The 27,468-nt window shown below is 41.3% G+C and overlaps 1 protein-coding gene across 15 annotated transcripts in view; it reads left to right on the top strand.

Moving 5' to 3' along the window:
- LOC134472810 (zinc finger protein 684-like) overlaps positions 1-27,468 on the top strand; it is a 122,555-nt gene that overhangs the window by 63,956 nt on the left and 31,131 nt on the right. For 2 of the 15 annotated variants that reach the window (XR_010042785.1, XM_063235160.1), the window contains exons 5-6: positions 1,069-1,138; positions 15,882-15,971. The exons of 3 other annotated variants lie outside the window; for them this stretch is intronic. Coding sequence is in view for 4 of the 12 variants with exons in the window: in XM_063235160.1 (XP_063091230.1) it covers positions 1,069-1,138; positions 15,882-15,971 (160 nt within the window). In the remaining 8 variants the exon portion in view is untranslated. Of the gene's footprint in view, positions 1-1,068; positions 1,139-8,485; positions 8,795-9,281; positions 9,458-15,881; positions 15,972-21,392; positions 27,253-27,468 lie in introns of those variants that run through there. 10 more of the 15 variants (XM_063235148.1, XM_063235155.1, XM_063235154.1 and 7 more) reach the window with 7 other exon arrangements.

A 27,468-nucleotide genomic window follows, 5' to 3' on the forward strand; every position in this document is an offset into this window, starting at 1 on the left:
TTTTGTTCAATTGAAGATCCATTTTAAAAACTTATGCTGATAGGCTAATGTTCTTTAGTGAGAAGTTAAAGCTGTTCTAGTTAATGAAATAGTATGATGCAGTAATGCAGATGGGGAAAACATATTACTCTTTGAAGTTATTCTTTTGGAATAATGCTTATGCAACTGATTCTTATTGCAAGAGTAATGTGTAACTGAACAAAATACAGAAATGAATTGACCCCTCAGATTAAGCACTTGAACTTTTACCATTAGTGTCCAAAGTTAAAGTTGGACAACAACAACAACAACACATCGTTGTTCCCATTTATTTTGGTCACAAATGAATATCATTTGATCTTACGAAGAACACTTACAGAAATGGAGTCACTTTTATTTTTGGTCTCAAATGAAGTTTAAGCCATTGTTCTCATTGAATTTTGGTGAAAAGTAGATGTTACGAATATGATTTTACAAAATACATTTATCTGAGTTGAAAATCTTTTTTATGTCACAATGAGATTTTGTTCAAAAAGAAAGCAAAATTCCTTTGCTTTTAAAATGCTTTGAAAGCCTTACTTGTATCCCGTTTTATAAGAGTAAAGAAACTAATGCCAAAAGATAAGAAGTGAGTTAGATTTGTTGTGGAGTTAGAACTCAAGCGTAATAGCCAGACTGACTTGTTAGTCACAGAAACCCATTATAGATTGACTTATGGGGTATTTCAGGAGAAAATGAAGCTAGGTTCTTAAATTATATCATCACAAGTGTTTCTTTCCATTCTTGAGTTTTGCTGCCTTTTCTGATGGCTTTCTTATTAGCCTAGTTAATGGCACAGATGGCTATTTGCAGTTTCTGGTTTATGTTCTGTCAGTTTAAGTAACTGTAGGAAGAGTATATCTTTTGGTTTTCTTTTAGTGCCCCAGCTCATTTGGAATTACAGCAGAAGTCTTAGAATAAATGCCAAGAAAAAAATCTTGGTTTGTAGACTAATACTTTTTTCCAGTATACCAATCTTCTTTGAGAGAGAGGCCAAAATGTTAGTTAAGTTTTGGTACTTATGAATTGTTTTTTCTTTTTGTATTACAGTGTTTCCTGGCAGTTGAGGAGCTTTTCCAAAACCACCCTCACCACAGTGGGAGAAAACCATTGAGCCAAGGTGGGGTGGGAGTAGATTTTTGGTATGATTCTTGGGTATGGGGTGGACTTTAACTCCTTAGGATTTTGCTAGCTGTGATCCTGACCCCAATAGGTCCAAGAAAGTAGAACTAACTCATATAGCATCTTCTTCTATATATATTTTCATAGTATAGCTTCCTGTTCTTTGTATTACCAGAAAGGTACAAAGACTAGCATAGACTTGAAGTGTGTTGTTGAATTATAAAGGTTTTATATGACTACTTTTTTTCTTGCTCAATTCTTCATGTAAGAAATCCACGTCATAAAAGCCATTCAGGTGCCCTCTCATGTACATTGATGGTCTGAAAGCCATTCACCTCTGTTTCTTGAAATTTGCTTCAAATAACTACATTATTGTTGCCTTTAAAAAGAAATACAACCAGGTATAGTGGCACCCACCTGTAATCCCAGCATTTTGGAGGTTGAGGCAGAAGAGGACTGCTATGAATTTGAGGCCAGTGTCTGCATAGTGAGTTCAGTTAGCCTGAACTATTAGTGAGACTCTGTCTTAAGAAACCAAACAATAAAATAAAATACATACATACATACAAGGAAAAAAAGTACAAAATAAAATTATATTTTTTCATTCATGATTTTTCTGCTTTTGTGGAGGTGTAGATTTCTTTATCCTCAGATGTAACCCTTTTCTCCCTGCCTATCCTCCCATTTGTCTTCATTTTTAAAATTCTGTCTCTTACTATTTCTGTTTTCTTTATTTTTGCTGACATTTTGATCTAAACCTTTTTTGTCTTTTTATTGTGTAATGTATAATACTTCTTAATTATTTTGAAGATCAACATTTTGCTCACATTATGCAAGAGAATCAGTTAAACTTAAAGAAAAAACAGTTCTCTTTCTTTGCTTTCTAGCTTAATGTTTTTCAGCCTTCTTTCTCTTACTCCAGTTAGTGGAAATGATACTTTGACTTGTAAGGAACTAAAGGATCATAGGAAATAATTTCAACAATTGCATAAACAATTAATGACATACAGCTTCTAACAGAACTGAGAAAATTAGTAAGAAGTTTAAGGCCAGCTATTAACTACAGTTAATTCAGGGTAAACAGAAGAGCTTTTTATTTTGCTGGTGTTGGGAGAAAGGTCTTTATTACCTGGACAGGAGAAATTATAAAAGTTCAGTGACTGTAAAGATTGGGGTTTCTTGGTTTGTGGGGAAACAAATATTGTTAGAGAAATACCTTTCAAAATTTCCTACATATGGATGAAATTGTCAGCTTTCGTGGTTTTAATTTATGGTAAGAAACCAGTTTGAGCGCTGGGAAGAGAACATGACCAAGCTTGGCTGAGGGACCAATCAGAACAAAATTTGGATAGAATTAGGAATTAGAAAAATTAATATAACTTGGGGACCAAGAGTAAAGAAATGGATTTGGGCCAATGAGTGAATGTCAAGGCAAAGATGGGTTATGAGAATAAGATAAGTCATTAGACAAACCAGGGTTAAAAAGCCAAGAGTGAGCATAGATACTCACAAGATTTGAAAGATTGAATTAGGTAGAAATGGGGACTAGATCAGTGAGATAACTTTGCAGAAACAAAAGTGCTGTACCTGTACTAGAGCCCTGATGTTGTACTGCTGGTCAGAGCAGTTTAGTTGCAGCTGCTTTATATTTACATATGCAGCATTTTCTGTTCTAAGGCTGGAAAAGAACATTTTGTTGTTGTTGGCCTTTGTAGTTTCTTTTTAAAGATCTAAACTACTTTTAAAAAGTAATATTTAACTCAAATTAATTTTTAAAAATTACGTATAATAAAACACTATATAATTTTAGTGTATAATTCTGACAGTTTTGGCAAACACACAGTACAACCATTACTGTGATCAAGGTTAGAATAGAACTCTTCATTGTCCTTTGGTAGTCATCCCTTACTGAAATTTCCCCAGACCCTGCAACTAGTGATGTTTTCTGATCTTATAATTTTACCTTTTGTAGAATGTCTGAAAATAGCACTCATGTAATAGGTGTTCTTTTGAGTCTGCCTTCTTTCTTTTAGTGTAATGCATTTGAGATTCAAGTGCATGTTGTAGACATCAGTTAATTCCATTTTATGGTATATATTCCATTGTATAATTTACCATAGTTTAATCCCTATTTGAAGACCATATAGTTTGTTTCTAGTCGTAAGTTCATTTGACTGTCAAGTTCTTTTCTTTTAGGGTAAGATTCAATAATCAGTTTAACAAATATTAAAGCATAATACAAGTAATGTCATATTAAGTGGGATTGTGAGCAGATTATGATAAACATAGGTAAGGATCTGTGTCTTAGAAGTTCATTGTGATACAGCAAAACCTTATCTCCAATTTAAAAATTGTGAAAGGATTAGGTTAAGGTACTGTGATTTAAAAGCAAAATATGGCTGGTTATTAATTATTTAATAGGGCATATTTAACATTTAGAGAAGCCATTTATAGTCAGTATGCTATTTATATTTTAAAATCCATTAAGAGTAAATTCCCTAACTCTTTCTCTTAGGCAGTACTTAGCTACACTTGGTAATCAGTGTATTTATAAGTGATTAAAAATCTAGATTTGTTCAAAAAGGATTTTCTAGGAAGCTGAGTTGGCACTGGAATAGTTGTTCAGACACTCATGCAGCCAGTTAGCCAGAGTATCCTGTCTTTGACAGAGTACTTTGTTTGATCATTAATAGTCTGTTTTTGTGATTTGAATAGTGTGTGTTTAATCTCCTGCCCAAAGTAGAAGCCTGTCAGGATGAAAGACAGGTAACAGATATAACAAATACACATGAAGATTGAAGCTGAGATGTATAGTTATTTTATATATAGTACATGCAAATAAAAATAGCACTACAAATAGCTTTCTAAAATGTTGAGAAAAAAACAAGACAAACAAACCTTTGAAAATGGATTGCCAAATATAAACTTGGAGAAGGAGAGAAAAGATTAAGATGTAGCATGAATCCTTTTAAGTCACGGACAAAAATTCTGGTACCATGCCTGAAGCTCTTGAAATAGGTGTGCCTTAAGAGCTTAGAAACAGCAGAGGATATTCTATGCTTTTAATTTACTAGTGGAGGGTTAATTGAAGTATAACATTCATAGATTTAGTCTTTTAGGATGGTTAGCTACTTATGATAGAAATAGCTCTCCTCAGGAGTCAGAAGTTAGTGTTTGCCTCTTGGATTTATTGCAGATACGTTGTTTAAGCCTACTTTCAACCTGAGGTTTATTAAAAAGAAGCCATACATTATGTGATAAAGCTAAGGTACTTTGTATAGTCATAAAATTTCAACTAGAAGTAAAGTATCAGAAAAATGTCATGCATTTTATTTGAAGTAATAAATATTTTATAAGATAAAGCCATTTAAGTTTTTTATGTCTTCATTTTTTAATACATTTCCTATATTTAGATTACTTTAGGTTTCCTGACCGTAATGGACTTAGCTGTATTTGTTTGATATTTTCTAAATCAAAAACGTCGTCTAGTTTTCTGTGCCACTCTTATTCCCTTTAAAATTAATCTTGTAGGACTTTTTCCCTCATTACTGGGGATTGGACCCAGAGCCTTCATACTAGGCTACATCTCATATCTTTTTAAAATTTTATTTATTTTTATATCTTTAATTTTTTTTTTTCTTTTTTGTCTTTTTCTTTTTTATCGGTACCAGGGATCGAACTCACGACTGCCTGCTTGCAAGGCAGGTGCTTATGCCACTGAGCTAAATCCCCAGCCCCTTCTTTAATTTTTTTATGCATGCAAGTCTGATTTATTTTACTCATGGGTATAGTCTTTCATTTCATCCATTTACCTATAAAATGCTCAAGTTTATTCTTTTTATAGCTGAGTAGTACTCCATTTTATAGAAATACCACATCTTTTTATCCATTCTTCTGTTGATGGGCCTTTGGATTGTTTCCAAGATCTAGCTATTAAAAAGTGAGCTACTATAAACATGGGTGCACATATATTGCTGAGGTATGATGTTTTCAATTCTTTTGGGAAGATATCTGGAAGGGGAATAGCTGGGTCAAATGGGACTGCCAATCCTAGTTTTTTGAGGAGCCTATATACTGATATTCAGAGTGGTTGCACCAGTCTGCATTCCTACCAACAGTGGAGAGGGGCTCTTTTTTCCTCACAGCCCCTCCAGCATTTGTTATTGATTGATTTCTTCATAATGACCATTCTTTTTTGGTTCTGGGAATCGAACTCGACCTTGTGGTTGTGAGGCAGGCACTTATGCTGCTGAGCTATGTCCGCAGCCCAGTAATAACTGTTCTTTCCAGTATGAGGTGGAATCTCAGCATTGTTTCAGTTGGCATCTCTCAAATGACCAGTGATGCTGAATATTTTCCATAAATTTATTTACTGTTTGTATGTCTTCATCTGAGAAGGGTGTATTGATTTCAGGTGCCCATTTCTGAATTGGGTCTTTAAATTTGGGAGGTCTGATTTTTTTTTTTTTTTTTTTTTTTTTGGAGTTCTTTATATGTTCTCAGTAGTAATCCTTTGAGGAACAGCTAGCAAACTACTTCTTTTTTTTTTTTTTTTTTTTTTTTTTTTTTGTGCCACAGTGTGAGTTGTCTGTTCACTCTGGTGATAGTTTCTCTTGCGGGGCAAAAGCTTTTTAGTAAGATAAGATCCCAGTTGTTGATTCTTTGTAATAGTTTCTTGTGCAATCGGTGTTTTATTTGTAAAGTCTTCACCTACACTAGTGTCTTCAAGAGTTTGCCTATTTTATCTCCCAGTAGACTTAATTTCCCGTTTTAATATTTAGATTTTGGTCCATTTTGAATTTAGTGCATAATGAAAGATATGGGTACAATTTTAATTTTTGGCATATGTAGAGCTAGTTTTTCCAGTACCATTTATAAAGAGGTTATCTTTCATCCAGTGAATGTGTTTGACATGTTTGTCAAAGATAAGGTGGCTGAGCATGTCTGGAGTTGTTTCTGCATCTTCTAATCTGTTCCATTGATCTTCAAGTCTGTTTTTTTTTTTTTTGCCAATACCAAGCTGTTTTTATCACAGTAGCTTTATAGTATAATTTCAAGTCGGTGATTGTGATGCTTCTTTTCTTTGTTGCCAAGAATTGCCTTTGCTATTCTAGATCTCTTCTGGTTCCAGATGAATTTTAGAGTTGTTTTCTCTAATTTTGTGAGATATGTTATTGGAATTTTGATTGGAATTGCATTAAATCTGTATAACAGTTTTGAAAGTATCCTTTTTTCAGAGTACTGTAGTTTTTGATGTAGAGCTTTTTTTTTTTCCCCGTCCTTTGTTAGATTGATTCCCAGCTGTTTCATTTTTTTGGGTCCAGACTAAACAATTTAACAGCTTAGTGAGATCTTGTAGCTGAAAAGAGATCTCTGTTCATTTCTCCTTTCGCCATCCAGCACTCTTTCTTTGTTCCAATAAAGAAATGACATCTGGCTTAGAAATGGAAAGACTCAGTGAAATTAGATGGTCATAGTTCTCCAGCATTACACATATAGCATTACACGTGAGCAGGCTGGAGCCATTTCCCCTCCTCCTAGGAGAAGATGCGAACTCTCAGGCTTTGATGAAACTCAGTTCTCTCAGATCCTTCTGAGAGCAGACAGAGCTTTGGGTTGCACAGTCTCCCATCCTGTGATGTCTTTAAGCCTTTTCAGTGACACGTGGTGAGAGGTGTATGTGATCCATGGTTTAAGAAAACCACTTAGCAAACAAGCTGCTTGTCCTAGCAGATGGTGAAATAGCAGAGGACAAATATGGTGTCTTGATAGGCAATGTCATAGAGGGGAGTCAGAGACCTAGCAGCACTGCAGGGAAGTGATTCAGTCAGCAGATTCTGATAATTTCACAGGGTAAAATTTGAGTGGTTTACATACGCCGCTGTGCCCTGCAATTGAATTATTGTTTCATATTGGTGTCTGTTCATGTACTGCTGCTTTAAATGTTAAAAGACATTGAAAGTCACTCGCTCCCTCTGATGTGTGAAAAAAGACATGCACATCTCTGTCACTTTGTAATTTGTGTTGCACCTCGGTGGCCCTCCAGGCTCCTAGTTTAGGTTTGTGCGTGGGAGTTCTGTCTGGACATAGAACATGCAGGCTTTGTGCTGTGAGTGTGTGCAGAGCTGCCTCTGGCTCTCCCTGTGGACTGAGTGGACTAGGCGGGGGTGTGCCTTGGCTGCCTCTTTCCGCTCCTCACAGCATTCTGCATGTAGGCTTTCTTCTTTCACAAATGTGCGAAGCCTAAGAAAGGCCCAAGCCCTGCGCGAGCAGTGCTCCATGAAAGCCATCTTGGAGGAGCTGATGTCTTCCCCTCTGACCTGTGAGGAAGCAGAGGAGCCCAGCTACTGAGTGTGGCCTGTGAGCTGCACGTCAGAAAAGGATTTTGAGTTCTGGTCTCAAATTCTAAAACTTTTACACATCTGCTTCTCGAAGTGTGTATAAAGTGTATTATTCTCATACCAGGGGTTTATGAGCCTAGAGGCAGTGCTGAGGGTGTGTTATCATCAGTAAAAAAAATTTTTTTTTGAGACAGGGTTTCACTATGAGTTCAGGCTGGTCTTGAACTCACTCTGTAGCCCAGGTTAGCATCAAACTTGCAGCAATCCTCTTGCCTCAGCCTCAGGTGCTGGGATTACAAGCATGTGCCACCATACTGGGTATCAGTGATAACCTTTTTTCCCCCTCTTCCCCAGCGATAACTTTTTATAAAGATCAGAAGGGTGTCAGTCTTCAGCTCTGGCATAAGCTGCTAGGAATACTGGAGATCTGTCTTCACCCCTGACCTGACAGCTGGGGAGGAACATATGCTTATGTGTCCCGTGTGTCCCTCCTCCTCCAGGACCAGTACGGGTCACAAGATGCCTTCTTATTTCCTGTGACCTCCATGAATAAGATCCACCTTGAACATTTGACTTCCTCCCTTGGGGAAAGGGCTTTCTGTGGCCCTTTCTGTGATCAGAACTCAGTCTAGTGGATCTTTCTGTGATCTTACTGGGACTTTCTATTTACTTGACCTCTCACTGTGAAATTATTTCATCTCAATTTCTCTTAGGTCAAGTCACTTTATAACTTCTAACTCATTCTTATAATTTTCCAGTGTTAACATTGGCCATCTTTTTTCACTGAATGGAAAAAAGTTTAAAGGGGAGCTTTTGTATACAGGTAATAGGCTACTAGTTTAAAAAGCCGTATACTAAAATGACAAAGAATATTAACAAAAATTCCTGAAGAGATACTAAAATAGTATCATAAAATAGTATCTATGATGATATTATTTTTCATTTTTTTGCATATTCCCTTCTAGTTATTATCCATGAACATTTTTGTATGCTTCATTTTATAGGTGATATTGTATCAGAAAATGCCCCCCGGCCCGGCCATTATGCTTCAGTTTGTTAGTTGCCCTAGTGATCGAGGCTGTTCTAGTTCCAGCTGCTTGTGTCTCTGAGAAACGGTGGCCACTGGTGCTGCATAGCTGGTCAGCAGGGTGCACATTGTATAAACCAGTCCCCAATTGACGAGCCGTTCTCCCTCTGTATTTCCTGCTTATTTATCCCATGTAAGCCCTAGATCACCAGCAATCAGGGCCTGATGTTTGCGAATGATCCTGATCAGTGCCTATAGATGTAAATAAATCTGCCTCCAAATCCTGGACGTCATTTTGGTGTTTCTGCTTGCTGTGGCAGGTATATGGGTTTTTTCTTTTCTTTTTTTTAGTATTAGGTGACTGAGCTTTATTTTTAGGGCATTTGACCAATGCTAAAAAACTTAAGATAAGCCAAATGTATTTTTCTTGCTCAAAGCAAGTATGTGTTAATGGGTTATTTAACACAAATTCTGCTGTCGGGGACTGGCATCAGGAACTGCCATGTGATTTCTAAGGTCTGTGTCTTTGCAACAGGACACAGTGGAGGAGGAGGACAGACAGGGCTCTGCCCTGCTTGAGGTCTATACAAGATCTCTGGATGTGTGTGAAGGGTATGGATCAGGTTAGGACACTTTCAGGATGGTAAAATCTCTGCCTGTATTGGTTCTGGCAAGCCAGACATAGCTCATCCTCTGCCCTGGGCACACTCCAGCCATGACCACTGTGACATGGAAATTTCTTCTTTTCTTTCCTTCTGCTTCTGCTCGCACAGCTCCCTTTGCTTGTCTGAGCTCTCCAGCTCTCTGTCTGCAACATCCTGCTCAGTCCTAAGGATGCAGCCGGGCGTGGTCTCCGATGTGATGCGCTTCCCGACTCCCCTCCTTTCCAGCCAGCCAGGAGCAAGGGTGTCTTGTGAGTCTTCTAGATCTGGCACACCACCAGCCCCAGGTACGCTGGGCCCTCTCAGGCAGGACGTAGGGCTCCCTCGCCCCGTCTCACACACTGTGTCCGGGCACAGGCAGTGCCCACTGTCAGGTGGGACGTGCGATGCCCCATGCAGTAGCATTGTGCTGTGGATGGCCTCTTCCTCTTTTCTCAGCTCTGGGCTTTGGTTTCTAACATTGCATTACTGACTCTAAAATAGGCATTTAGTTTACATATATATATTTCTTTAATAGTCTTTCTAAAAATATTCTTCTGTTTGTGTCTTTCAAGGCAAGGTGAGTGTAAAGATCACCAGTGCATGGACATGACAGTGCTTGTTGAAATTTGACTGTGGGGCTGCCAAATGAGATGGCGATGAATTAGAAATTTCCTTCTAAACTTTAAGAGAAAATGTTAAAATAGATGAGTACAAGGGTATGACCTGAAGCTTTTGGCTTTAAATGACTTTTCTTAGTTATGTGGCATTAAAAATCTCTGCAGGAAAATCAATAAACCCAGCCATATTTTGACAGTGATAAATCTTTATTTTTACTCAAAATTAGTTGCTCTGGTTTCTTATCTCTCTACACTGAAGTCACAGAAATTCTCTTTTCATTATTACATTATGTTTCCATTATACTGCTTTTCCCTTTGAAAATCTCTCTAAAGGCTGACTTTTTGGGCTTTCTGTTAAAGATGTGTTAGCTACACATGATGACAGTTGTTAAATTGAATACAGTCTTTTATATTTCAAAATCTAAACTACTTATTTCCTCTGGACCAAAAATAACTGTGTTTAAAAAGAAAAAAAAATACAAGGGCTAATGGCATAATATGCTGAGTGTTTTGCTCACTAGGAAGACTTTGCTAGTCTAGACAGCAGCCTGCATGTGACCCAGCAGGGACCTCTGTTGACCAGGATGTCACAGGGGTTCACAGAAGTTTGTGTAGTGGATTTTGCTTCTGAATTGCACTGGATGATTCCACTTTATCCAGCAAAACGTTTGCAGCCCACTTAACTTTTCTTTGATGTGTGAGACTTTCTTTATTAAGCTTAATATAAAAGAGGTAGAAAACTGAGACCCCAAAGCACCCTTTAAACATTCCTGTCAAACATTTTACTCCTATAAATAAGATGTAAGAAGTAAAAGTTGGCTCATTTGTATTCTGGAGGGGAGCTTCTCATGCCCTGCACTATGCCTCTGGCCATGCCCGGAGTCTCTGGATTTAGATAATGCGGCCACAAAATAAACGTGTTTGCTGGGTCCATCTGTGGAATATATAATTTGGAAGCATCACTGTTAACTGCCAGATTATATTTTTAACCTTTTAAACTAGTAGTTTCTTGTAATATACTGAGCTATTGAAAATGAGATTAAATCAGGGTCTCAGCTGCCTTGGAGAATGGGGCCGGAAGGAGGTAGGAGGCATCAAAGGTGATCTATCATTCTCCAGGACTGTTCAGTTAGACAGGTGCCTTTTTTAAAAAATCAGAACAACAACAGTAATTGACCATTTCAGCCTTCTGATCCTGGTCCCCGTTTCATCCCCTGATGTAATTTATTGAGTATCAAGAGTTTTGATTGTGCAGCAGATTTATGTGGGACTTTTGCCAGTGGTCTCACTCTAAAGTCAAATATCCATCTTCGTTTCTTTTGTCTTCTTTCTCTAACTCCATCCTCCTCCCTCTCCTTTTCTTTCTTCTCTACTTCTCCTTATAGGGAATCCACTCTAACACTGGGGGCAGCAGGAGAGATTTCCCCAAAACACTTTGCATACCAGCCTGGACTGAGACCTGGTCAGCAGGAAGGAAGCAGCCTGGGAAAGCCCTTGTTTTAGTTGGGTTGGAGGCCCTGCAGGACCATGGTGGATGGACACAGTGGGGGCAGTGGGGTGGTTTTGGACAGGGCCAGGCTGGGGAGGGTTGAGGAGGTGTGGGAGCCGGATATCTGCAGCCAGTAATGAGACCTGAAGTGGGAGTGTTATGGGAATCAAGAATTGCAAATCTCAGGTGGCATGAGATACTGAGTGGGCACCGGATGAGGTAGAGAAAAACAAGTTCTTTATTAAGTCCTCTCTGACCCAGAAGAGATAAGTTGTCCAAATTCTGGGCCCTGAGCAATGGGATCGGGAGTTTTATATCTCTGATTTAATTGAGGAGGGCAAAAGAGGGAGCTAAGTGGAATTTTGCAGAAGCACTTTACAGAGGCAAAAGTTAAGCAGGTGCTGTTATCCTCTGAGGTTTGAAAAGGTACACAAGTTGTTAGATTTTGCTTTAGGGGAAGTTTTAGGTACTGGGGAGAAGTTTAAGGAACATTTTTTGGTTAACAGACAAACACAGAACATTTCCTGTTGCACTTGGGGCAGGAGGCAGAAACTTGTAGAAGCAGAGATCTGGGGGCTTTAGGTTTCCTCTTTAGGAGGCTCTGCCAATAGTCTGTGCAGCCAATCTGAGCGGGGTGGCATGGTGGTCAGCTGGGTTGGGTTGCATTTCAATGGGAGGATCCCATCACAAGCATAAATGAACACTTCCCCTGGACTTGGCTTCCTCAAGGGTTCAAAAAACTCCTCTACACTCTGGAGAGGTGTTAGCTACTGATCTCAAAGCTTTCATCACACCAGGGGACAACTGTACCTTGCTACAACATGTAAATGACTTCTTTTTGGCAGTCCCAACCTGAGAGGACTATTATCAGGGAATAAAGACCTCCTACATTTACTCCAGAGATAAAGATATAAGTTATCCAAGGAACAAAGCACACATTTTCTGACAGGAGGTCAGATACCTTCACAAGGACACAGGACGAACGTCAGCTGGGCATAGAGTGGAAGCAAGCTATCTGTGCTCTCCCAATCCCAACTATTCAATACCAAGTAAGACAGTTTCTGGGGGCAGCAGGATTTTGTTGCATCTGGATCCCACAGTCTCATTATTGGCCTAACCACGTTATGGAGCCATGAAGCAGGGGAGAAAAGGAACCTTCCTCTAGGAATCTGATCAAGAGAGAATAAACAGATCAAAGGGTACATGACTCAGGCCCCAGCCTTAGGACTGTCAGACATAAATTAACCCTTCTTCCTATATGTTCATGAATGAAAGAGAATGGCCATAGGAGTCTCAATCCAGGTCAGTGGATCCTGGCATTGCTGGTAGCATACTTGCTGAAGCAGTTGGACTCTGTAGCCCCAGGAAGATCACTATGCCTCAAGGCACTTGCCATCACTGCCCTACTGATGCAGGAAGCTGACAAGTTGACTTTGGATACCGCATTCAATTATAACCTTAATGGACCAGAGTGGGCACCACTGGCTATCCAACCTGAGGATGACCCAGTATAAAAGACTTTATGTGAAAATCCTCACATAACTCTAGAGATAGTAAACACTGTTAACTTGGCCACTTTGCTTTGAGTCAAACTGGAACACACCCCCCACCCAACCATAACTGTGGAAATTGTGGATGAGGTATTCTTAAGCCATGGAGATCTCTCACACTAACCTCTGCAAGATTCAGATGTTGAGTGTTTCACAGATGGGAGCAGTTTTGAATTGGAAGGGGCCCAATGAGCAGGATATACAGTGGCGACACTGGACTCTGTGGTAGAGGCCCAGCCTTTGCCTACCAGAACCTCTGCTCAGAGGGCTGAACTAATAGCCCTGACAAGGGCACCGTTTCCAGCTAAGGACAAAACAGTTAACTACTATAGTGATTCCAAATATATCTTTACCATGCTACTTGTTCTTGGAGCTATGTACAGGGAGAGAGGCTCCTGACTCCTGGGGGGAAATAAAATACAAAGAAAAAATTTTACAGTTCCTCGATACTATATGGCACCAAGGAAAGTGGCTGTTACACACTGCAGGGGACATCAATGAACCGATCTGATAGAGGCCAAAGGAAATCCAAAAGCAGCGAAGCAAAAGAGGCTGTTTTGGCAGCCTCACAACCCCACTGCTGTTTTTGAACAGCACCTAGTCTGTGTGCAGAACAACTCAAAACAAGGGCCAGTGAGGTCCTCTGGGTATCCAACATGTGATACTACTCCGTGTGAAAACTTGCTTGTGAACTTCACTGAATTACCCTGAGTGGAGGCTACTGATGTATGCTAGTGCTAGTCTGCACCTTCTCAGGAGGGGTACAAGTCTTCCCCACTTGGACAGAGAAAGCACTGGAAGTAACAAAACTGCTGTTCAAAGATGTCATCCCAAGGTTTGGACTGCTCCTAACTTTGGGATCAGACAATGGGCCAGCATTCACAGTTTAGTTCATGAGTTCATACAATATTAAAAATAAAATGAAAATTACATAGAGCCTACTGGCCTGAAAGCTCTGAGAAAGTAAAGTACATGAACTGGATGCTCAAAGTATTGCTGAAAAAGTATTGTCAAAAAACACACTTGAGACGGGCCTATTGCCTTCTTCCATGTCCAGTGTACTCCCACCAAATAAATAGGGTAGTCCCCTTAGGAAATCTTGTTCAGCTGGCCAGTCTCAATCATAAGTCAAATTAAGGGTGATCTCTGTAAACTAGAGAAATCAATTCTAATGAGACAGATGCAGGCTTTGGGAATTGCTATGCAAGAAATCCATGCTGAGTGCTGGAGAATATGCCTGCAAGTATAGCAGACTCAATTCACTCAATTCAGAAACTCTGTTTGGGTCAAAAGGTAGAATTCTACTGCCCTAGGACCTATATAGGATGGGCCCCACACTGTTATCTTGTCTACCCCACTGCTATTAAGGGGCTGTGCCTTGGATCTATCACAGCCTGATGTAGTGTCAGTCCAAGACAAGTGGTCCAGCCAACAGGATCCAACCAACCAAACTGATTGATCCTGTGATATGATCAAGCCATTGCCACTGACAACAGTTGTGGTCTAGTCACACTGAAAGCTGACTGGTCTATGTATGGCAGAAGCTTGATGATCATCTTGGGGTTACAACACCACATAAGTCTCTTTTCCTTTATACTTTTTGCTTCCATCTAGGAGAAAATCCTTGGAGAAATGCTCCTGATACATTTACATCATGTGATCAGGAAGCATTGGAACAAGAACCTTACTATATCAGACCTATTGTGAGTGTGTAGGAATGCACAGGGGAATTTGCACTCACAATCAGGTAACCACCTCAGCCTAGGAGATAACCAACTCTATGTCTGTTATGATCTAAAATCCCCCAAACCCCTGACATCTTATGAAGCCTGGTTGGAAGTTTATGCTGGAAAAAAAAAAAGACAGGAAAAGGTAGCCTTTTAAACAGAACTAAGATCCCTTCAAAACATACAGGAAAGTATGGGGGAATATCACTCTCCCATTTATATGCATCATCAGGTTATAACTGGTACTAGAGCTCATTACCAATGATATTGCAAAGACCTTAAATTTACTGGCACAACAGACCTTTAAAATGAAAAAGGCTGTTTGCCAAAGTAGACTGGCCTTAGACTACCTCTTAGCCCAGGAGGGAGGAATATGTGGGAAATTCAATCTATCCAGTTGTTATCTGAAAATTGATGACAATAGTAAGGTAATTGAAGAGACATCACTGCCAGGATCCAAAAATTGGCTCATGTCCCCATCCAAAAGTGCCAAAGATGGTCTTCAGATACTTTGTGGGAAGGCTGGCTCTCAACTTTTAGAGAGCTCAAAACTCTGATAGGGATAGTCCTAGCAATCTTGGAAGTCTGTCTCATCCTTCCTTGTCTCCTACCAATACTTGTCAAAAACATTGAAATAGCTATAGAAACTCTAGTGGACAGACACACCACCGCCCAGTTGATAACCCTAGCTAGATACCAACCCTTGCCTGATGGAAAACTGCCCTGGTGAGACAAAATGGAATGTTGAGGATGATGCTATTGAAGTCTACTTAATAGAGCATCAAAGGGGAGAATAAGGCAGAACTCAGAGAGAAACAGCCTTTCTCTTCCTCTGTAAAATCTCCCCAGCTCAGGTGAGTAACTCCTCACACAACCCTCCCTCAGAACTGTACACTTGCACTTTTTTACTTTGGTCCTGTGCTTTTCTCACTGAAAAGGAAGACATAGGCGGTTCTGTCATGGGACTGTCCTGCCTTAGAGGGGCAATACTAGGTACCAACACTGGTAAAACTAACAAATGGGGCTATAAACAAGCTTCACAGAGTCCTAACATCCTGAGAGGTACAAGATGTGTTTTGTTTCAAAACTGAGATAAGGTTAGCTATGGGGATGACTAATTTCCTTCATTTCACTTCTGTATCTCCACTTGCTAGATATCACAAATTATACAAAAGGGGATCTCTCCTCAGTTCAAGGTCCAGCCTAATTTTGAGCATTTCTAGTGGCTGGGATGGTATACCATTAAAGTCCTCCTGAAAAATCTGTCCTGGTCTCTCCAGTTTTTTGGAAATTCCAAAAAACTTCCATACTGACTAATTATCCGTTCCAAAACTCTCCCATCACAGGTACCCAAGCACAAGAAAGTCTTCTGGTACCATATATCCTTAGATCAGCCAGGCTGAATTCGTTCGTTAGTGAGAACAGAAGAGAAAAGGGTGAGTAGTGGATATGTGTATCTAGTATTGGAGTTAGTACTTGTCTTTGTAGGGCCACTTTATGATGGGGAAAGTGGAAAAGCATTTGATGATCCAGCACATCAATTAGTTAGGTAATCAGGAGGCAACACAGCACCCATTACCATTCATCAGCACAATGATCTTTTGCAAATACTACATTAGTTTGACCAGCAATAACAGCAAGCCCCCCACCAGGCTGAAACAATGAGGTTCTGTCCAAAGTTAATTTTCTCTTCTATTTTTCCTCTAGCCTTCAAACTGCAGTGTTTGTTTTGTCAGGTCAGACACAGGGATCAGAGAAATTTTCCTGGGATAGGAGATAGTAAAAGGCCAAGTTCTATAATGTCAGAGCTGGAAAGGGCTTTGTAGATCACTTTCACGTTCATTTGCCATGTCTTTAGGGAGTTCCTCTTTGTCTGGTTCTGTGTTACCTTCTTGTCTTGGCTTACATGCAAGCAAAGAAGAGGAAAGAGGGTTCTACGTTCCCACCTCACACTGGGCCAGTTTATTTATTTTTTTCTTTTTTGAGATGGGGTCTCGCTATGCAGTTCAGGCTGACCTTGAGCTCATTTTGTAGCCCAGACTGGTCTTGAACTCACAAAGATCCTCCCGCCTCAGCCTCCCAAGTGCTGGGATTACAGGTGATTCCAGGCAAGCCACCACGCCCAGCTTGGCCAGTTTATATTATGCACAAAGGAAATCTCCTTTGTAGACTTCTTCACAAAGCAGAGCCCACCAAATCTCAGAAATTCTACACAATTTCCCAGGTCTTTCAGCTGTCTATTGAGACTGGTCCCGTTACACATTTTAGTTTTTGTTCCCTTGGTGCCTGTGAATATTCTTTCTGGTTGCTTTTCTCTCCTTCCCTCCAGTCTTCCTTTGTTCTTTTCTTTACCTCTTTCCTCTCTCAATTCTTTCCTTCTGTATTCACTGGTGGCTTCCTATGTCCCTGGCTTAGCTGGAACACTAAGATGAGTTACCTATAGTCAAAGGCAACATGAATAAGAAAATGGGAGTGACTGCAGGAGAGTCGTGCATCCCCCTGGAAGAAGAGAGCGTCAGATGTGAAGCCCTGGTAGCCCACAGTGTCCTCCTGAGACTGGAAGTTGCTGTGGAATCTTGTCTCTGCCAAGGTCCTGTTCAGTTAAACTGTCACCTGGGCAGCTCCTCTCTTATTTGCTCTTCAGCTCCCTCAACAGACTAACAGGGACCTATCTGATGATACAATGAAGTATAAGGTTAAGATCTAATTTCTATGACTCTTACCATGTTTTCCTCTTTCATGTACTTTTATGGGATTTTCTTTATCACAAAATGAAGCAAAAAATGGAGAGATTTTTTTTTTCTTGGCTGACAGGAAATCAGAGTAAGTTAGAAACTCAAGGAAATAGATGACTCTCTTCTCTGTGAATTTCACGATGACCTGGGGACAAAGATTTTCCCCTAAGAACAGGAAACCTGTCCTCCCAACACAAACTTGAAGAGAAAGTGCCTTTGAGGGCTTAGCACACATGTGGATTTTAGGAAACTCAGGGGTAGCTGAGCTGGGACTGGGAGGATTTAGCAATCACTGCTTCTCCCCTGAGTATCACCAAAAATTGCACGTGTTAGGTAAGGAGAACAATAGTCCAGTATGAGTCAACCTGGTGTGCTTTAAAATATCTTTGAACTACTCTTGGACTGCAAAAGTGTTTATTGAGTAAATAACAGAAATTAAATTTAAGAGTAAACCTTTAACAATTTTTGGACTAACATTGTGATTTTATTATTGGTCAAAATCACTCAAGCTTTGCTCACCATAATATTTAAAGTGAATATACAGGTTCTTGGTTTTTTATTCTCTTATGGGAAGGCTGATATTTATTTAGGGACAAAACCCATCAGTCCAGCTTCAACCCACATACACACATATGCACACTCAGCTCACGTGTATTTGTCAGCTATTCCCAATTCACGCAGGACTGTTGTTTGTGTTAATTTTCATAATCTACTTCCAAGGTGAAGGTAAAAAAGAAGAAATTATTCTCTTGGTTGATAGGAAATATTCTCTTGTGTTGAAAAGAACAATGAAATAAATGATTTTTCTGGAATCCTTACTTCATCTCTCACCCCAGTTTCCATGAAGATACAACTAAGCCTCAGGAAAACGTGTCCACACTCCCGGGAGGCAGATGTTGTGAGTGCCGAATGCCCATGGCCTTGGGTTGGGTTACACAGAATTCCCTCTTCTTTCACCATAGAAGGAAGTCGGTCCAAAGACAGAGGCACAAAGAATTTCCATTTCTCTTCTAGTCACACAAAACTAAATAAGACCAGAAATAAGAAAACTGTTGGAAAGAAACACTATTGAGCTGGATGATGACTGAATTTTATAGCTCCCAAAGATTGAGAATAGGGTGATATTCTCTAAGCTTTTTGATTTATTTTGTGACATTCTTTCCTTTTTCCTTTCTGTTCATTTTTAGAAGCTAAGTAGACTTTTCACTTTTCCTCCTCCCCTCCTTGGCATTTCTTTTCTCTCCAGGATCTTGGTTTTATTTCTCTTGTGCCTTAGGAACATTGACTTTAGAGTCTGAATCTTGATCTAGGCACTCACTATCTTTGTGACGTTGTGCAAATTAGCCTTGTCTGATACGTATTTCTTCTTCCATAAAACAAAATGATACTCCCCCTCTCAAATGGTGACTAGGAGTGTAAACCAAGCTTTTGAAACTGCCACATGCTTACCGTTTCTTGGCATCTATAAGTACTGATAAATGCTGATTTTCTTCCTTCAAAGAACACCTGTTATTTTTTTTTTTACATCCAAACCTACATTCTCAGTTCTCAGTTGCCTTCACTAATGCCATTTGTTCTTAAATTCGTAGCGACTTTTCTCTGTTCTCTTGCATATCCCGTCTTTCTGAGACCTTTTTCTGTATGAATGCACCGGATGAACACCTTAGTGTGCTCCTCTTTGGGACCTGAAGTTGTGGGGGAAGGAAGAATGAGTCAGAAAATGAGGTACCGATGAGTTCTTCAGGAGGTGTTTAAGAAGCGGCCTGGCTGCTCTGGGGTCACTTGTTAGTATGAGAATGTGGAAGAGCACATGGACTAGAAAGAGTAGATCCTTGGGGGGGGGGGGCGTGCCAAAGGAGGAGAAGGAACCAGCAAAAGACATTCAAGGAAATTAATGAGACAGAAGTGTGGAGGAAGGAAAGAAATTGAAGACTGACATCAGAAGTCAAAAGCCAGGGCTAGAGATTGAGAGACTTTTTTTTTTTTTTTTGCAATAGTAGTACATCTACATAGATAGTCTTGAAAGATACCCAACAAGCCTACCTGAGTTACTTAAGAGACAACTTGTAACCATCGCCAGAACATTTCCAGCAGTGAAGTAGTGAGAATGTTGATTGTGATGAGCTGAAGTAAGCAGTGTGGGGAGCAAGCATTGTTGATTTTCCTTACACGCTTGGCCAGGAAGTCAATGTATTTGTTAGAGAAGACTGAAAATCAAGGGAGACTTTTTCCCCCCACATCATGGCGGGCACTGGAGCACATTCATGAGCTGCACGAAGGGAGCCCAATGAGTAATGCAGGAGAGAGAAGAAGCATCATGGAGAAAACAAGATCTGGATCCAGGAGGGAGAGGAAATGGGCTACCCATGGGGATAGAGAGTAGAATTGCCTCAAATACAAGTATAGGTAATAATGGTGATGGGGTAAGGAAGGACGCAAATTTTGATTCGTTCATAAGCACGGAAGATCTTTCTGCATGCTTTTGAGGGCTTTATATGGGCCTCTGAGTCCTCGTGGATCTGGGAGCTTGGATACTTGATTCCCAGGATATAGGATTTTCGTGATCCTCAAATAAAAGGAACTTTAAAATTATTGCTGTCTCCTGAGAGTCCTGTGTGGCAGGGTGCGTAGAGTTTCTGGAGATGGTTGAGGCTCTCAGATCATACCCAGAATACCCAGCTGAAGAGTCTCAACAGCAGTCAGGGAACAAGCTGCTTGATACTGTACTGAACTTCAAAGCTTCCAACAGCCAGAAAGAAAAGGTAGGGAGAGGGAGAGCTGCGTGGGAGCACTGCCTGAGGGGTACCTACCTCTCTTAGCTCTTGTTGCTTATTTATTTTGAGACATGGTTTCACTATGTAGTTCAGACTGGCCTTAAACTCACTACGTAGCCCAGGCTGACCTCAAAGCAATCTTCCTGCCTCTGCCTCCCAAGTATGATTACAGACATGCACCACCATGCCTGGCCTTAGTTCTTTTTTTTTAAAATATTTTTTCAGACAGAAGTAGAAATCATTAGCAGTCTTTTAAGAACAAAGGAAAGCACCTTCAGAGGTATCTTACTGGAAATTTGTCCCACCTGCCTTGGCATAGAGCCTATCAACTTGCTGCCAACCTCTTGTGAACTAAAATAGAATTTGTTTGAAAAAAAGCAAAGCATGTAGATAGAAAACACATACAGGAGCTCTAGTTTCCATACTAAGGCTCACATACACAAAACACCGCGTTGTAGTGATGACCAATAGCTAATAAGCATTAAGGAAGCATGGTCGATAACCTCTATCACATATAAGCAAAGACTTGCTTCTATGCTGCTTGGTTCCTAGGAGAATCAGCAAATTTTTAAAAATTTTTTTAACTTTAAAGAGAATAAAACCCAACAAAGCAAAACAGAGTACAGCCAATCAAAACAAAGGAGTAGCCAGGGATTTAGCTCAGCGACATAAGTGCATACCTGGCAAGCGCAAGGTCATGAGTTCAATCCATGGTACCAACAAAACAAAACAAAACAAAAACAAAAACAAAAAAGGAGTAAAAGTGGTACAGAACTTCAAAACAGGACAATAAGAAATCAACAATGACTACTACAGTATATCTTATTATCTTCACAATAGTTTCCCATATCATCAGATATAGCAAAAATAAAAAATAAAAAAAACAAAACATAACATTGAATAAAACAATAAATTGGAATAAAACAAAGCAGTGAGAACAATACTGCACGTTGTTATTATCACAATAGCTGTTCAGGTTACCAGCCACAGAAATAAAACAGCAAAAGGGAACAAACCATTGGATTTTAAAAGCAAGACAGGAGGAAATCCCCCACACATGTACACTGCCATCATCCAGATGGATACCCTAGATGCAGCACCAGGCCTGCAGAGCCAACCAAACAGTACAAGCATCAAACTGTTCCTTTCAAGAGTGAGGAGTGGTGGCTCACGCCTATAATCCCCGCACTCGGGAGGCTGAGGCAGGAGGATCATTGCAAATTCGAGACCAGCCTGGGCTACAAAGTGAGCTCAAGACCCTGTCTCAAAAAAAGACACACACACAAAAAAAAACCCCTATTTCTTTACCTCAGTTTGAGTGCTCTGAATGAGCAGGTGTGTGTTCTAGGTTTTCAGCCCGTGCACCAGCTGGCTTATGGCAAGACGTGATTTCTCTTCTGGCTGAATCTCTTCCGGATCCAGATGGCAGAGCCTGCTTCATGGGAAGACCAGAGTCAGTGAATCTTAAAATGTTCTTTTTGTCTTTTGGATATTTGATCCCATTACCCTAAATAATGATTTTTGTATTTGAACCTAAATACCCTAAATAATGTTTATTTTACTTCTCTACTTATTCTACTCCACCGAAATTTCTTATAACTCAGGGACCAATCAGAAGACAAGCCACACATTAATGTGAACAAGAAAATTTCAACATAAAGAGTTAATAGGTGTTAGGGTTTATGTTTAGATGTCCCCCCGAAGTTTCATGTGGTGAATGGTGGAGCTTTTTCAGAGGTGGCTGGATCTGGAGTGCGTGATACTGGAATTGATTCATGGTGCAATGCATGGTGCAAGGGTACTAGGATTAAGAGTGTGAGTGCTACACATCCCGGGTAGCCTGGATAAGATAAAAGGGCCCGGGGAACACTGATAAGGTCCCTTGATTGCTTGCTTTTGCTGTCTTCTACCTGCCACAACTGTTTCTCCTCTCAGATGCCTGTCTACTGTACCACCCGGGCTTGGAGCCAGCCAATTTTAGACTCTAGAAATAAAGTTAATACTTAAATAAATCTTTCTCCTTTAACTCTGGGTGTCAGGTATTTTGTGTCAGCTATGAGGAAAGTAAGACAATAGGAAATTGCAGAAGTAGAAGGATTAGCTTGTACAAGGTACAGACAACTGTACCAGCCTCATGCCAGGCACTTTTCTAGATGCCAGAGGATGCACAGTGTGCCAAAAGTCTCTGCCCTCACAAATTTATGGAGAGAAAAAAAAAGAGATGTACAAATAGCTACAACAAAAGTGAGGGGAAAATTACAAAAATCATAGACTCCATGTACATCCATCACCCTGCTTTCTTTAATTATCTTTATTTTAAAATTTTCTTTACCTCCTCTTCCTTCCTCTTCTACTCTGTGTTTTTTTTACCACCTCCTTTTCACTTGCCTCCTCTATTTCCTCTTCACTCTTCTTGCACCTCTACAGAGTCCTCAGGCTTCATCTGGGCCCTCTCTTCCATCCTGGGTAACAAGGCAGGTGACCCAATGTTCTGGTCCCTGCAGACTGCTGAGGTTGGGCAGGCAGGCACCTGGGCCTGCAACATGGAAATGGAATCCATAGGTCTCTGAAGAGTCCAAACAGTTCAGAGATGCCTGGGTTTGTGCATGGGTACCTGTCAGGGTGAAGAAGGCTGAAAGACTAAATTCATGTGTGAGGTTCTCAGAGAAAACACACAGAGGCAGACAGCAACACAGCACTAGCAGGCAGTTGAGCCAGTATCTATTGGCTAACTCTTACGCAGGTTGTTATCATGTATTTACATTCTTATATAGTGGTATACCAGTGCATGCATGTTTGTTTGTGCTAAGTCATGCTTATATAACTGTGTGCCTGCGCTACACAATGGGGTCATGTCCTAACAACAATGTCCAGAAGCATTCTCAAGCCCCACCTCCAGCTTGGAAGCCCTTTGAAGAAGTATCTCACATCTTACCCCTCAAAGGTCAGGGGTATATAAAGGTAACATTCTATATTAAGAGGGCACAAATACCCCCTTGTAAGGCAATTGGCAAATCAAGAGCTGTCTGGTTTTGTAAAACTACCTTTCTCATCTGAGAAGTTTTATCCATGAGCAACATCAAAGCCTGATGGGTAACATTTAAGGCCTGGCCATATGTTGAGCAAGGGCTTCACTAGAAGGTAGGTCTAGTGGCTAGGGATTTAGCTCGGCGGCATAAGCGCCTGCCTTGTAAGCAGGCAGTCGTGAGTTCAATCCCCGGTACCGATAAAAAGGAAAAAGACGAAAAAAAAGAAAGTAGGTCTAGGGTCCCAGCCCCTGGTCAGACACTGTTGCTAGCAGTCAATCCCTATAACAGTCAATTTTCTTGGTCAGATGCTATTCCTAGCAGTCAACCACTGTAATTCCTGGTGAAGGCATCTGCTAAGTCATTTCCTGGTGAGAGAAAATAATACACCACATAGTCAGTTTCTTGGCCACACTCCCATATGTCTCACCATAGGTCTGCACCCCACAAGGGACAGTCACATGTTGCTGCCCAAGCTGACAGCCACAGCATCGGTCCCCTAAACACAGTCCAACTCTCTGTGCACACATGTAAGGATTCTTTTTCATGCATCACGAGCAATCAGGCTGCCTGCAACTCTGCCCATTGGCTTGACCTGCCTATTTCGGTTCCAAATCAGAGCATTTTCACAGTGCATTGGACAGTAACTATTGTCCATTATGGTATTGTGTCACAGCTAGACCCATGAGTATAAAGGGCATGAGCCAATGGTCCCTCTTTCCCTTCCACATAGCAAGTAGGAGTCACATCCTGTAGTCTGTCCTCCTGAGTGGATTCTTGAGCTGAGTAAACCAGGGGTCCTAAAACTGTTGCCAGTTCAGCTGCCAATGAGCTGGCTGAAAAAGAGGCCTGCTGTTGGAGATACATCACCCAGTGAGTAAACGTGAGAGCCCGCATCACCCCATTCCTGGAATAGGACATCCATGTTTGTACCCAGCCCTTTATCTGTCCCATGATTCCTAACAGGCATGTAGAGTGGCATGTACTGCTGCTAACTGCTTCTCAATCAGCAAATACCAGCGCTCAGTTTCCTTTCCACAACTGTGACCAAAACCCAACTGTAAGTCTCCAACCTGCCCTGACTCTCCCAGCACCCAATCTGCTTGCCAGCAGAAGCACCGATGTCTTCAGGGAATTCAACCTTCAAGAGGGAACCCAGCTCGGCACCCAAAACACAGGAAAGGAGATAAGATAGGACAAAAAATTTTGCAGATCCTGGAGACATCTGGAGACACCCAAAAATTTACAATGGACACTGCAAAAGACTCTGCCCACTGAGATGCAAAATTGCCAAAAAACTTCAACCTCAGATGTTCATTGGGATCTTCCCACCTATCCCCTGCCTTCTCTCTATCCCTGTAAAAGGGACACACTTCTCTTTATTTGGGGCAGAAGGTCTTACTGTGCTTTCTGCCTGAACCCGGGCACAGTAAATTCCATGCCATTTTGCCTTTATACAAGCCTGACAGTCTCTGCTGTTTACTTGTGTTACAGCAACAGGGTGCTTCCCCACTTTTGTCACAGGCCCCAGCACCTCAACATCATCGACAATGACTGCTAAGATACATGGCAGGTAGAGTCACTGATTCATAGGGCTGGCACCTGTGCAGCTGCCCTCTTTGAGTCCTGAAAAGTAGCTTCTGCTGTGCCTGTCAGCCACATCATGCCCTTCTAGGTCATCTGTAATTGCAGTGGGAATTCTTTGTGTCTTCCCTGCCCAGGTAACACCCAAGAATGTGAGAGACAAGCCTATCCCCTGGACCTTGTCTTCATTCACAGCCCACCACAGGCCAGCAAAGCTCCCTTCAGACAGGGCATGGCAGCTGTCAAATCTGCAGAGCAATCAGAGGTTAACATATCATCATTGAAATGGTGACAGAGTCTGGCTTGGCCTCGGTGTCCAGGTCCCGGGCCACCAAGCCATGACACAAAGTCAGGCTTTAATGCAAATAACCTTGTGGCAGTATCTGGAAGATCCATTGGTCCTGACTGCCAGCGTCAGGGGGAGATTTGCCAGTTATTCACCATTACTTGTCCAGCTGCTGCACAGGCCACGCTGAAGGGCTCTCTGCAGGACATACCACCCCTGCTTCTTCCATTTGAAGACATTTCTTTTTAACTTTAGAGAGATATTTATTTGTTTCACTTAAACTGCTCACTTTGTCAGGTTAAAAAAAATAGAGGCCAGGTCTGGGGATTTAGCTCAGTGGCTTAGGTGCCTGCCTGGTAGGTGCAAGGTCATGAGTTCAATCCCCAGCACCGGAAAAAAAAAAAAAAATAGAGGCAAACTTGTTTACATTTTTGAAATAGATAATCTCCCTAGTTCCATTAAAAACAATGCAAATACAAACAGTCTGTATATCTTGCTGGTGAACTCACATAATACTTTAATTCTCTGATCCTTTGATTTCATCTTCTAGCGTTTTTTCTTCAGGGATCAAACTCATGACCTCACACTTGCTCAGGCGCTTATGCTGCTGAGCTAAAGCCCTGGCCCTGATCTGATCTTTTGTCTGTCTGTTTGTTTGTTTGTTTGTTTGGTACTGAGGATCAAACTCACAACCTCTGGCTTGCCAGGGAGGCGTTTATGCCACTGAACTAAATCCCCAGCCCTATTTTTTTTAAGACCATTTCTTCGTGGCCTCCTGGCAGTTGATACTGGTGTGTGGTGTGGATGTCCTCAGATTCTGGTTTTTACCCCTGGAATTTGCAAGCAGGGTTTCCCCAAGGAAGGTCTAGGCCAGCACCAGTCATTAGATCCATGCCTGGTATGTATGCAGCAGCTGGGGAAACAAACATCAGGATAGGGCCGGAGCCTCAGACAATTGGGAGTTCTTAAGGCCTGATCCCAGGCACTGACTTAGCAGTGGCAACGCTGAGCCCCTGTGGCTTGTTCATCACCACTAGAGGTCGTCTCTGTTTCATCACAAGGTGTGCAGCCCTCAACTCTTAACCCCAGCATCAGCGCCTTGTGGCAATCTTGGGGCTGCATGCAACTTCCTGGCACCAAGCCACAAGGGCCTAATGCTCTGTGTCCTTTGGGCCAGGCTGTTCTCCTCTCCGTTTTTCCTCTCCCAGCACCCTCCCGGGACGTGCTGTCCCGGTCTTGGCTGTATTTTATGTCCATGGAGCCTCTGCCAGCCTGCTGTGCACTGCTGCCCAGCCTGGGGCAGGGCACAAGGTCCTCCCAGCTTCCAAGGGCCATGGCCTGAGGTTACAGCTAGGGCCCAGGTAGCTATGCCTCTGCCTTGTGCCAGCGGGAGGCATGCTCCACCTGAAGCCCCCTCCACAGCTCCACACTCTCTCAAACCAGCCTCCTGGCTCTTGGGTCTCCAGCTTTTTCAGCCTCCAGCTGAGCCTGTAGGGCCCTGGAGCTGTCAAGATTGTCCTCTTATATTTTGCCTCTCATATTCTGGTTCGGAGCAGTCTCCTATGGATCAGGAGACTTAGGTTTCACCAAAGGATCAACTGAGTCTGTTGGGGCACAATTATAAGGTAAGAACACATTTATTTTATTTTTTTTTTTATGATGCCAAAGTTTTTATTTTAGACTTCTTAGCAAAGAATATGGCCATAAATTCAACCGACTCATCTACAAATCCTCTAAATTTCCTCCTGGAGAACAGAAAGGCACTTGGCACTTCTTGGATATTATTTTATTTGCTTATATAGTTATGCTAGCAAAATTGTGGTAACTACAGAAGAAAAGAACACATTTATAAAATAGCAACCTTATAGGTATTTCCTGATCATTTAGAGGTCTCTGATCGAGTTTCTGTTCTGCTGTTTCTGCTGAATTCAATTGATTTCGATAGTATCCAAAGTCCAGCTACACATCTCTGATAAATGAGTCAGAGTAACTGTCCATACCCTAAGGCACCGTGGGCTAATTCAAGGACATTTTTAATTATGCTCACTCAGTAAGGGCCTCCTCCCCTGTTCCCAGGTGTTTCTATATTATGATAAACAATTCCTTCATTTCAACAAATCTGTTTAAGATTAGCCTGCCTGTCAGTGTGACTCAATGGGGCCAGAGTAGCTCAGAGATATAAACTCAGAGGTAAAAGACCCTGCCTGCCTGGCAAGCGCAAGATCGTGAATTCAATCCCCAATATCCCCCCGCCCCCTAAAGTGATTCAATGCATGTAATGAATTATGCAATGTTTTCTCACTTACTTTGTACCTCCCACTTCTAAATTCTATACAAACTAAGCTCTCTGTATAGTCAGCACTGTTGCCTTTGTGGAATTATCCCACAACAGCCCATTGGAGTAAAGATTAAACGCTGCCTTGGTGCAAAGTCTTCCTTTTGGCTTGGCTTGAGAATTTTCTCATAACATGTCCATGATTGGGCTGCTGCCCCAGATACAAAGGCCTGCCTGCAACTCAGGATCACTT

The sequence above is a fragment of the Cavia porcellus genome, unplaced genomic scaffold, assembly GCF_034190915.1.
Source record: "Cavia porcellus strain 051 isolate PalLab524CR breed Dunkin Hartley unplaced genomic scaffold, mCavPor4.1 scaffold_25, whole genome shotgun sequence".
Taxonomy (NCBI): Eukaryota; Metazoa; Chordata; class Mammalia; order Rodentia; family Caviidae; genus Cavia; species Cavia porcellus.